This window comes from Dipodomys merriami, unplaced genomic scaffold, assembly GCF_024711535.1.
Source record: "Dipodomys merriami isolate MVZ:Mamm:240054 unplaced genomic scaffold, mDipMer1.0.p SCAF_120, whole genome shotgun sequence".
Lineage (NCBI taxonomy): Eukaryota > Metazoa > Chordata > Mammalia > Rodentia > Heteromyidae > Dipodomys > Dipodomys merriami.
In genome coordinates, this window is record NW_027202494.1 from 1,847,766 (window position 1) to 1,860,138 (window position 12,373).

The 12,373-nt window shown below is 49.4% G+C and overlaps 2 protein-coding genes across 3 annotated transcripts in view; both read right to left on the reverse strand.

Moving 5' to 3' along the window:
• Positions 1–452: 452 nt before the first annotated feature.
• Positions 453–2,695, reverse strand: LOC138823546 (heat shock factor-binding protein 1). Its single transcript, XM_070016934.1, has 4 exons — positions 2,559–2,695; positions 2,332–2,398; positions 2,015–2,135; positions 453–725 (listed from the first exon to the last, which is right to left on the reverse strand). Exons 1-3 carry the CDS (start codon positions 2,601–2,603, stop codon positions 2,017–2,019), a joined length of 231 nt encoding a protein of 76 aa, XP_069873035.1. The 5' UTR covers positions 2,604–2,695; the 3' UTR covers positions 453–725; positions 2,015–2,016.
• Positions 2,696–8,686: 5,991 nt separating this feature from the next.
• The window catches only part of LOC138823539 (cadherin-13), a 711,572-nt gene continuing 707,885 nt past the window's right edge, over positions 8,687–12,373 (reverse strand). For both annotated transcript variants that reach the window (XM_070016920.1, XM_070016918.1), the window contains exon 14: positions 8,687–10,212. In XM_070016920.1, the coding sequence (XP_069873021.1) occupies positions 10,205–10,212 (8 nt within the window). In that variant the 3' untranslated portion in view covers positions 8,687–10,204. The remainder of the gene's footprint in view (positions 10,213–12,373) is intronic.

Consider the following 12,373-nt stretch of genomic DNA (forward strand, 5'->3'; position numbering starts at 1 on the left):
TAAAATCCTGCCAGATGTCTGTGGTAACACTGGTAGGGTCTGGACGAAGTTACTAGAATCTCATGCACTAACAAAGGAGCACCTTGCTCCACCAGGCTGCATCACTTCCCGCAGGTGAAGGGCTCAACACAGTAAGGAGGTGGGGACTCGTCACTGACTTCAGTGCTCACGCTCAAGTCACGCTCAATTCTGAGTTTTGGCAATAGAGTAATTAGTGACAGTATTTCTGAATAAAAAATCTTCACATGCATTTAGTCCTTTGCAAGTATGGTCAACAAACTACTCAACAGTCACTTTGTGCTGAGAATAACAGAACCCTAAACTACAAATGTCTCACATCACTACATCGAACAATCAAAGGAGTTACTATTTCTCTAATAAAAATTACACAGTAACTTGTATCAAACAGCAATTACTACAAAAGAATGGCAGGAGAAAATGACTTCACAAAATGCACTAAAAACTTGGAAAACTTTATGCAGGAACTACCAAAGTTTCAGTGTTTAATAATTAGGTGACAACTGACCAAGTGTCTAGATGTGAAGACACCATGTTTGGGAAACTTGGGGGGGTGGGGCGGACTCTATAAACTAACTTTACAGGACATGGTAGCAATGTGCTCTGGAAGATAAACCCAGCCACGCAGGGCAGGTGGGTGTGAAAGCCACTTGCTTTTCCTGACGTAGAAGACGATGCTCCAGATTTCAGTGGAAAACACCAGCAACCTGTTGGAAGAAACAAACAAACGAAAAGATTACAATGGCTTTCTTCATTTGAGGACAAATAAAAATGATATACAAGCACCAATTACAGGGCTTTTGGACTATTCTATTGAATTAAATGTATTTTCTGGGCATAATACGCTACCAAAATGAAAGCATTTTATTGGAAAAATTTCTGAATCTACTTCTCACTCCCCTTCCTTTCCTTGAATTATTTCTGACACTTGATGGTCTGACAATCTTCAGTCCTGCTATCTTGGGATTTCTCAGTTGGTGGGATTCTAACTAAGAGGAACTCCCCCCCCCTCCAAGGTTTCAAGATGGCAAGACATTTTCTAGATGAACTTCAGATAGGAATGAAGATGACAGAATACACGTAACGTAGCTGTGTGATTTTCTTGCAGTGAATTAACCCAATTTGTGGCTAAGACACATGCAAATTCAGGCAATGCTGGCCACTGGAACCTCAGCCTACTCTTAAGGATCAGGGCAACTTTCATTTCAGTAACAGAAATCTGTTCTACTCACATAAAATTCAGAGTAAACCTCCTTTTTAGAGGGAAGTAAGATGCTACAAATGACATGTGAAAGAAGTGTGAAACTCCTTAACAAAGTCTCTGATACCACATACACCACATGGGTGAAGAAGCCCATAGTGCTGATGGACTCCTGGGCATCTGTCTGTCTTGCTCTATGTGGAGTTGAAATTATGAATAGCCTTTCTTTATTCTCTGAAACTGTCCAGTACAATGTAATCAGGCCTGGAGTAAAGGCCAAGTGTGTCATGGTCTAGCTCATCCATGACAATAGTCTTTATAAGTTGAAACATTTAAGAAAACGGTTAATGTGGATAGCCTACCTGTTGTTTTAAAGCCAAAATTAAATGAACAAATAAAGGAAAATCTTCCAGTGGCAAAGGCAGGCCATCAAAACCACATCTGTGACTATGGAGATGCCGGCAAGTCCACGGGAGACCAGAACTGGAACTTGAACTTGGTACTTATGCTTTTCCCGCACGTGGCTACTGCCCTACCAACTGTGCCATCCCGCCAACCACTGTTAACTCGTTAACTAACAATGACATGGGTCTGATTAGTAAAAACTAGGGAAATAAAAGTCTACATGAAGGAAGGGAGCTTGGTGTAAAAAGATGTGAAAGCCCGCGTCTGTGTCGGCGGCGGGTGCCTCTGGCATGCCCGGAGGTCTGGGAAGGCCGCACGTCCGGCCGACGTCACCGGCCAGGTGGGCTGGCGGCGATTCTCAGCTGGGCGTCACCCCGGTGCCCCCCTCACCTTCAACTCTTCTGTGTGGCTGGAATCTTGTTTTCACCTTCCAGTTCTTCCACCCCAGCCTGGGTCATGAGGTCGGCGATGTTCTTCTCCAGATCGTCGATGCGACTGCTCATGTCATCGAGTGGCCCCGTCGTTAAGGAAACGGCACAGCCACACGCAAGTGCGGGTCCCTCCGAGGCCCCGCGTGCTCCCCCGCGGAGCGGCGGGCCCCGGCCTCGGGCTGCCCGGGGCGGCCGTCCCAGCCCGGCCGGGCCCGCCCCCGACGCCCCGCCCTGCCCCGAGGGGCCCCGCCCGGGCTCGCGGCCCGGGAAGGATATTTCTCCCGATGATCTGGTCCGACATGGTCTGGAATTTATCCTGCATCTGCTGCAAGAGCGTCTGCACCTAGGAGAAACCAGAGCCAAGCAGCAACACCCAGCCGTCGCGGCCGGACCCCCGCCCCGGGCCGAGCGCGGGGCCTCCCCGCGGGCGCCGGCTTCCCGGGCGGCGGGCCGAGGCCGCGGGCCCGGCGGGGGCCCCCACGGCCGCCGCGCGTCGTCCTTACCACTGAGGTGAGGTCCTGCACGTTCTTGGGGTCGGTGTCAGCCATCTCCCCGGTTCCCAGCTTGGCGGCCAAGGTCTGGAGCCGTCAGCGCCACTTCCGTTTGTCACCGCAGGCAACCCTCCCCTCGGGCCCCCATCTCTCGCGAGGAGACCGGCTACTCGCGGGACCGCAGGGCATTGTGGGGGCTGTAGTTCACGTCTCACCCCGGAAAGCTCGCTTTCCATTCGGAGGCGATGCCCCGCCCATCCTCGTGGCTCCGCCCACCACCACCTTCCGGCCCCCCGCACACCGAGGGCCGCCGAGACGAAGCCGGAAGTGGGCCGGGGAGGGCGGGATCGGCCTGGGTTCGCACGCGGGCTGTGTGTCGGGCGCGCCCTTGCCCGGGGTGCGCCTCGTGAGGGCCCAGAGCAGGACCCACGGCCAGCCCTGTGCCCCAGAGCCCACGCGTGCCCCACGGCGACTGCTTGGCCTGTGCTGGGCTTCTTGGGAGGTGGCCGCCATGTTTGCAGGCCATCTTCGGGGCTGGTCTCGCCCTCCGGGCGCCGCCGGGGCGGGTGGAGGAGGGACTTCCGGCCGGGGCCGGGAAGGAGGCCGCGCGGCCTGTGCTGAGTGACGGCCTGTGCTGTGGCCGTGGCCGGGGCTGCGCGGCCACGTGGGTGGATCGGGTCTCGGGTTGACGGAGTTGGGGCAGCCGCACCGGGCTTGGCCAGGGCGGCCCGCCCCAGCTACGCTTTCCTTCAGCGCCCAGCCCTCCCCTTCTCGCCCGTGCACAGAGACTTTCCCTCCTGTGCCGTGTGCAAGGCTTTAGATAGGTGTATGTGCACGCATGCACACATCAGATGCTTCCCCGGACTACTACCGGAAATGGGCATGGTGTTCTAACTGGAGCCTCGGAAGACACACGCCGTAATCTCATGGTCTTACAATATTGAGAAAGCAGACACAGGACTTAAGAAACAGGCACGAGGCCAATCAGATTACGGTGGTGATAGATGCAGGACTTTCTGACTACACTTTTTCCTTTTTCTATCATCCTCGAGTTCTCTGTCAGCAGCTGCTGTATTTGGCAGTCTAGGTCAGAGAATTCTTTGTTGTGGTGGTTGTAGGATGTTGAGTAGCAGTTCTGACCTGTGCCCAGTAGATACCCTCTCTGCTCTACCACCAGCTCTGACAACAACTCAAAACATCCAGACACTGCCAAATGTCTTCTTGGAGCAGAGGTTATAGGAATCAGAAGACATTGCCAAAAATTAGTTTTTGCTACAGCCATTTCTTGAGAATGTTCCCCTATATGTATATATATTGAAATTGAAGATTGGTCACATGTGTTTTCTACGGTCTCTATCGCACATTGAGTGACTTCAAACAACAGGAGTTTACTATTCTGTTGTCAGCTCCTGCGGGAGGACCTGCTCCTTGGCTTCTCCAGCTTCTGGCAATTGGCAGCATCTTTGGGAATCCTTAGCTTATAGGATGCAGCATCGCAATCATTTCTGCTTCTGTCTTCACATGGCCCCTGCCTGCGTGCCTTTCCATTCTGATAAAGACAGCATCATTTTGCATTAAGGGCCTAGCCTAAGCCACATGACCTATCTTAACTCATTGTAAGTGTGTGATGATCCTACTTCAAAATAATGTCTGTTTCCAGCTATGAAGGGTTAAGACTTCAATGAACCTTGTCTGGGGCTTATAATTCATAGTAGCAAAGTAATATGGTAATTGTACAAAGTGCTTTGTTTCATGCTAGTTATTTTGTAGAGTTTTCATAAAGCTTTGGGGTCATTTAGTGGCTAGCTCAGGTCAGGCTGGGCCTCAGGCTTCTGCCTTTGGGCTAAGTCTAGATCTACTCTATGGCCATGAGCAACATATAAACATGGATTATCAGCAGGAGATAGTTTCTTCCTTCCTTTCCTTCTTTTGACAAGAAATTTGAAGGTTTTTAAACCCTGGTTGGAATTTTCTTTATGCTCTGGTGACACTATGGTGACAGCTTAAAAGAACTTTTTTGTTTTTTGCACTCGAAGAGAAGACATGTTTTCTGTGTATGTATAGGCTAAGATCTGTTGAACCCTGTTTTGTGTAAAGGCTTCATTAACTTATCACCATGACTGATCTCACTGCATGGGAATGTCACACAGGACCGAATATTGTTTCGTGAACAAGACTGCTGTATTATGTGTAAAGCATCAATAATTAACCTTTAAGCTGAAATTTGGAACAACACTCCTTTTGAACCTTTATTTTCATGACATAGTTGTCTTACCTCCCCTTAGCATTTTTTCCTCCTTCTAGATAAATTGTATGTTGTGTTTCTCTTTTTCAGGATCACCTGGTTCTTATATTAGTAGTTTTTTTTCATTCACAATTGGCCTTAGGTGACACACCGTCATGGGCTGGATGTGACAAGCTGTTTTATGTGTTGGCCTTGTGTAAGTGGAGCAGGAAACATCATAACATGGTCTACAGTAATCCTTCTTTCTGTTCCTCATGCAACTGCATGAGCTCTGATAGGCCCCCACCCTGGGTTGGTGCTGAGTTCACCTTGTTCTCTCTCTCACTGTCACATGAGGCTGATGAGAAGCTGGCATCTAGAGGGGCCATCAGATGTCATCCTTTCAGTGGCCTGGTTGACTCTGGCTTCAGTGGCCATTCCAAACCTTTGCAGATTCCTCACATCGGCGTTTCATCCCCTTCACTCTCAGAAGATGACCTTAATTTCTCAGGAGAAAAGTTTCTGAGAAGACAATGTGGGCTCTCAGTCATGATGCCTTGTGCCCCTCCTTTGGTACGTGGCCTCGTAATTGGAAAGGAGGAGGTTCAGCAAAGCAGCATTGAATCCATAACATCGGGTCACCACTCCTCGGGGATCAAGTTCACAAGGCCAGCCCGGGAATTCCTGCAAATGCTAGATAACTGTCCTTTTTCTCTTTGGCAGTACTGGAATTTGAACTCAGGGCCTTGTGCTTGCCAGGCAGGTGCCTCATCTCCAGTCCCCTTTACACTGGTTATTTTTGAGGTAGGGACTTGATTTCTGCCTAGGCACATGCCTGGGCTGCCTTTTGCCTACTTCAGGCTTCTTGCCTAGTTAAGATGACATGCAATGCCACTATGCCCAGGTCTGTGGAGAAGTGGGTCACATGAACTTTTCTGCTCAGGATGGCCTCTGAATGACACTCTTAATCTCAGCCTCCCAAGAAGCTAGGATTCCAAGCGTGAGCTGGAACTGAGCTGGGTACCTGTTCTGTACGGCGCAATCATACAGGGCACGGGGGGCCGCTGTGCTGGCAGGAGGAGGTGCGGGGACAGGACACACACTGTCCAGTGCTGGCCTTGCTGAGGAGTGGAGTCAGGCTCGGCTAGACAGCAGACTGTCCAGCTGTGTCAGAGTTAATTGAGAACCCCCAGCATCTAGGTACCAGCCCTCCTGGTGGGGACTCCATGTGAAGATGGAGGTCTGCTAGGCTCTCTGCAGGGTGTTCTTCATGCTTTGACTTGGGCATGAAGACAGGAGCTCCCAGTTTTGAGGCTGTGTTGACAGAAGAACAGAAAATGGCTTTTTGGAGGATGGGCGGGGGAGAAGACTGGCCTGACGGGCAGTGTCGTGATCCAATCGTCTTGAATTGCTTTGCTTTGGGTTTGAAGTTACGTTTATGCTTTTTATGTTCATTTGAGGCAATTTTCCAAATTAGTGTCTCCATGCCTGCCTGCCAAGGAATCAGTCTCCCATTTATTTACCCAAACCAGCAGTTTCCTGGAGACAGACTGCCCAGGGAGGAAGGAAATGATTCACACAGGCTCTGGCTTGCAAGTCTGGGTTTCTTCTGCTGTTTACTCTGACCTCGTAGACTTGTGTAATCACAGTCTGCCCCCTCCCCAAACCGGTGCCCTGTGGCCATGATGTAAACACATTAGTTTGTTCTTGACTTAAGAACTGATGCCGACTTTGGGGTAAACAGAAAAAGTACTGTGAGGCCTTGTGCAAGATGGTGTGAGCTTGGAGAGTCTCAGTGTCATATCTATGCGATGCAGATGACATGCATTTTAATAGTATAAATCACAAGTTACATGGAAATCACACAGGCAGTGTGTAACATACTATATGCATACATAGAAGTATATGATGTGTCTGGCTCTTGGGAAGCATTTACTAAATGTTGATGCATTCTCCTCTTTTTAAAGAACCTTTCTTATTGCTGTCTATCATCTATCACCTATTACTTACCTATCATCTACTATCTGTAATACCATCTGTCTGTCACCTGTCATTTATATCCTATCATATACTTATTACCTATTATTTATCTGTAATCTCTACCATCTATCATCTGCCTAAATATCTATTACTTATCTATAATCTACCTATCGATTCTACTTAGAGTCATCTATGCATCTTCCTATGGATCTCCTGTCTATCATCTACATATCTATTCTATTACCCAACAGCTCTCAGAATTGAAAGTGTGGCAGGAATTTGTTAGTGGGCTGTCATCAGGAGTTAACAGAAGGTTGTACCTAACAGTGGCAGGTGCAGGTTCTGATCAGTAAGCTGGTCTAGATGGAGAGCCACCCTGACAGAGGCGTAGCCCAGGACATTCTGGTCTGAAGCAGACTATTGTTTGGTTTGCTGCTGGCTCAAGAGTGGCACTGGGCTGCTGTGGGAAGAACAGGAGCCCTGACACCAAAGGCCTGGGTCTCCTGCTGCCCACTTACCCTGGGCCGTGCTGACTCCTCCTCCCTCTCTGCAAGATGGAAGGAGAGCACGAAGCTTCCTGTTGCTGCTGTAAGGACTCAATGGAGAATCATGTACAACAGCTTTTCTATGTTGAGGGCATCCAGTAAGCAAGCAGCAAGTGCAAACCACTATCACCATGAACGGTCCATCCCTCAGAATCTTCTAATAGCATGATCATAGGTACAGTGTGGACCAGCATCAGACAGACGAGCTAACAGTCTGTCGTGCTCTACCTCAAGGTAGACTGGATGTATTTATTTGGAATTACCTGCAGTCCAATTCACTTGGAAGGTTGGCTTGCAGCTGATTGTTCCATTGGCCTGTTTAAAATGACATGGTGAAAATCTGGGGTGAGCTATCAGAATTTCTAGCAATGTCTTTGTCTGGGCAAAGTTGTCTTTGGTGCCTACCATGCCAGTTGCCTGGGTTCACCTTGCTGTGGTGCCCTCCATTTACAGAGACCTGTCCACACTGAGGGCCACGTTTATCCAAATTAGAAACATGCTCTTATGAAACCACATTTCCCAAATAATGGATTTGTCATAGTAAATGGGAAAATGTAGTTTTTGATCAGCTGAGGAGGCTGATATATTAACAAGAAGTGAAGCGGACAGTTCACTCAGTGTGTGTGTGTGTGTGTGTGTGTGTGTGTGTGTGTGTGTGTGTGTGTGCGTGCGCACGCGTGTGCGCGTGTGCGTGCACTAGTACCTGAGACTGAACTCGGGGCCTTGTGCTTGCTAGCTACCCCTCCCCCCAGTCGTTTGTTTTCAGATAGGGTCTGGCCTCCAACCTTGATCCTCCTGCCTCTGTCCCCCAAGTAACTAGGATGCAGGTGTGTGGCGTCACGAGCCGGGCTCATTCTGTATTGTCAGCTGTGCAGGTGTGTGACTTGTAGGCTGTGATGGCTGCTGGCTGGAGAGAAGGTGGGGAGGGCTCTTGCCTGTGTCCTTCGGCAAGCAGCCGTTCAGCGCCTGTGTATCTTCCTGGGGGTGCTCCAGTTCATGTGGAAGAGGAGGTGACGGTCCCTCCACCTGGCATCCGAAGCCGCTCCTCAGCCCATAGGAGGAGAGAGGGGCACACGGGGTACACACATGAGGACTTCTTAAATGTCCTAGAACCAGTTGTGCGCCATGCATCTCCTGATGAAGCCAAACTGAGGCTGGTCCTCGTGGTCTGGGTCTCCGTCAGCTTCACAGTCATTAGGACGGCTGAGGTCACCACATCTGTAATCAGGCGTGAGCCGGCACTGTCCTGCATGGATCCGTAAAGACAGACTCATTCGCCCCACAGAGCTGAGCTGGGGACCCAGAGGAGTCAAAACTGTGAACTTCTAAGACCCAGCATCGGCCACATCCGACGCAACATAGAAACCAGAGAAAAGCAACTGTCCAGCAGTTTTAACCACCAATACCCATTTATTTTAATGGAAAAAAACAAATCTCTGCATTCTATATTTTCCAAAAAGATTTACTATCGAAACAAATACAATATGTGGAACTCTAGCTGCATAATTTCACTACAACAAAGACAACATGTGACTTCTATTTGCTATGGAAGGAGAACTGAAAAGCACAGGGCAAACATAGATTGCATAAGGAAGCGTGTATGTGTGTGTGTGTGCGTGTGTGTGTGTGTGTGCACGTGTGCGCGCATGTGTGGTTAAAACTTTAGTAAGCAGCTGCATTAAAATATGCTAAGACACTCACCTTACCCTAGGTCATGGCAAGCTCTATTAAGAAGCCACAGGCTGTCACTAGTTTTATTCGATAGAAAAATTTGGTGTGAGCTTGGACGGTTCATTTACAGTTCATCAAGGAGAAGAGAGTCTTCGTGCGAGCACCCACTTTCCTGTTTCCATTACGTGCTCACAGAATAAGAGCCAATTACTTTGAATACAGAATGAACATCATTTATTTTCAGGTTGGCGAACGACGGTGGTCGAGTCACACAAAAGGGTACTTTTAAAACTACCTGTATTTACTCTATTTTATGCCTGTATATATGAAACCAACGGTGTGGGTGTGTACAATGTCTATACATGTGGGTGTGTATGCGTATACAAGATGGTACCTGCTGCCTTTTCGTGTGCACGTGGGACGCGGTGATGCGTGTCATCACACGTGCACCGAGGAGCGAGAGACCCTACAGCGCCATCCACGCCGCCGGAAGTGCTGGGCGACAACGGGGCCGGGATGCCATGGTAGATTTCAGCCCTTTTCTTGGCACTGATGGCAGGATTCCTTGCTCTGCACCTCGTCCCCGGGGCCAGGGTCACGGCATTTGGTGGCAGTGGGAACTGGTGGCGGTCCTCACACGAACGAGAAAGGACTTCCTTCTCTGCCCTCCCTGTCTGTGGACCCGCCTGGCTGGTTGTTCAGTGCGAAAGCGAGCACTCTGTGGCCTGTCCTGGGGTGGCGTGTTTAAGAGAGGGGCCGGAGGGGGCTAGCTGACCTCGCGCCTGACCCCTCCGTCTGACCTTTCAAATCTAGGCTTCTCCTGAATAGTCTCTCTCTATAAATACCGTGTATATACACATACAGATACTCATACATATACAAATACGAACCCACAGACACAGCTGCGTGAATGGAGCACTGGCTAGCAACACGGCAGCACGCGAGAGAAAAGTAGTCATTGTTCCTGCTCCCAGAAGGTCAAGTTCTCACTCATGATCCTTAAACATTCGGGGGGAGTGCAGAGGGTTACAGGAGGAAGGAAGATGCTGTCAAAACTGTGAGGAAGTCCGGACTAAAGGAAATTATAAAGGAAATGAAAATGCGGAGGGATTGAGGCCTAGTTGTGAAGTTCAATAGCTGTAAACGGCAATCTTCAGATTTGGATAGACTTTTTTCCTTGCTTTCTTTTTCCTGTTGCTATGGAAACTTGGGAGTCAAGCTTCAGATGTCAGGAGTTCTCACAGATCTGAATGGAGAAGGCTCAGAGTTAGACTGGGAATGTAACAACTCAATTCAAAACATTTCCATAAACAGCAGAGGAACGGCGCACAGGCTGTAACACACACCACATGCCCTTGGTGTGTGTCACCCACGATAGTGTGACATTTGAAGGTACAGTGATCCCACTGCTTTGTCTCTTCAGGAGCTGGACTTGGGGCTGGGGGAGAACTTTGTGGTAGAAGACTATGTTCAGTTCTCAGCATCAGACAAACAAATGAGCCAAAAACCAGATTCCTCTGAAATTGGTAATGATACCAAACGTCTCCTTTGAGATGAACAGCAGCTATTAGTGTTGCTTATGTCATGCGCATTAGCTAAATTATGAACAAGCTGGCTATGTAGCATAGGGACCAATGATTGTCATATACACACATCTATTTATCATCTATTCTTTCTTTCTATAATCTATCTATCATCTGTGGATCTATCTGTCACACATGTAATCTATTGACTATCAATCAATCAATCATCTGTGGATCTATCTGTTACATATGTAATCTGTTGACTCTATCTATCTATCTATCTATCTATCTATCTATCTATCTATCTATCTATCTATCTATCTATCTGTCTATCCTTCTTTGGTTACACTGTGAGAGACCCATTGATGGTTCTTCAGATATGGCAGATTAAGTCTGTATTTTTTTTACATTACACACACAGTGGCCTAGAACCACACAAGCATTTTCTTTTACAGTGCTAGAAGTCCTAAGTCCCCAGTGAGTCTTACGGGGTTACAATCCAGGTGCTGACAGGGCTGTGTTCTCCTGCCTTTCCCACCTTCCTTCCAGAGGTTGCCCACGTGGCTTGGCTCATGCGTCCTTCTTCCATGTTTTTATTTAAATGCATCACTGGAGTTTGAACACAGGCTCTGTCCCTTACCTGGCTTTTCTGTTTACAGCTGGCCCTCTACCACCCGAGCCATAGGCTAATTCTTCCTTATCTTCAAAGCCAGCCAGAGGGTAGTGTCTTCTCTCCCCACCTCTGCTTTCCTCTGTGTCTACCATCACATCCTCTGTCCTCGCATCAGGACTTGATGAGGGAGTCTGTCTCACTGGCTAACCCAGGGCATCCCCCCACCCCATCTCCATCACCTCTGCAAAGGCTATTTTGAGGGTGAACATTTCAGGGTTTCCAGGGATTAGGACCTGCAGCCATTACTCAGCCACTGCAGGTGGGTGGCACTGTGCTTCTGGAAGAAATCAGACAGTTGGCGGAGTGGTGGCCAGGCCATTCACGTGGAAAAGTTCACAGCTCCCGCTCACAGCCCTCCCTTGAGGCCCCCTGTGAGGGTGGGCTCAGAGACGGGGCGGGGCCCTCCGCCCCACTGCTTTGTTAGCCTGGAAGAGCGGAGTCTTCGGATGCGCAGATCCAGTTTCAGATGAAGCTCGTCCCGCTGCTTTATCTTGGCAAGCACTTCTCCATCAACGCTCTTCCATCCAGGGCCAGATTTCACCAAGCCAATGTGTACAGTGGCCCTGGCCAAAGAGCCCGACTCTCACGGAGCAGGGGGCAGAGGGAACTGACCCGTCTGCCAGGGCTGTGTGAGCTCAGGGCCTGCCTGGGCCTGCCGCCCTCCGGATTCGGCTCCAGACCCCACCCCTGCCCAGAGCCTCCCACGTGGACTTCCCTCACCACCGAGATGGGCTCTCATTTGTAGCCTGGTTGCAGGACGGTGGTGAGATGAGGAGTATGTCTGAGGAAGCCTGTGAGGAAGGTCATGTTTTCAGCTGATCTTGCCTGTTGGGGAAAGACTCCTGTCATCCCAAGCCCGTGGCCTGGCCAGGCTGCAGCGAGGCCTCTGCTGTGTGCAGGGGCCGGCCACGTCTGCGGTGGGCCCGCAAAGGGAAGTGGAGGATGTTGGGCCCGGCCTCCTCCTCGTCTCTGTCCACTAGGTGTCACTAATCACATCCTCTCAGTGTGTTAGCAACAACAACAACAAAACATTTCTAGACATTTCCAATTGTTCCTCAGGGAGCCAGTTGGCTAAAATGAAAGAAAACAAAACGTTGGGGGTTGACTAAAACCCATTAAACTAGAATGCAGCCCTTTGTTTTTAAATTAGAGTCTCCAATCAATTTAGGCTATAATGTAGGTGACGTCTGGTCCAAGGGCAGCTGGGAGGA

Coding starts and splice junctions, on each gene's coding strand:
- LOC138823546 (XM_070016934.1), bottom strand. CDS start 2,603: ATGGCTGACACCGACCCCAAGAACGTGCAGGACCTCACCTCAGTG. Junction 2,399..2,558: donor TGCAGGACCTCACCTCAGTG/GTAAGGACGACG, acceptor GGTTTCTCCTAG/GTGCAGACGCTCTTGCAGCA. Junction 2,136..2,331: donor GGACCAGATCATCGGGAGAA/ATATCCTTCCCG, acceptor CGACGGGGCCAC/TCGATGACATGAGCAGTCGC.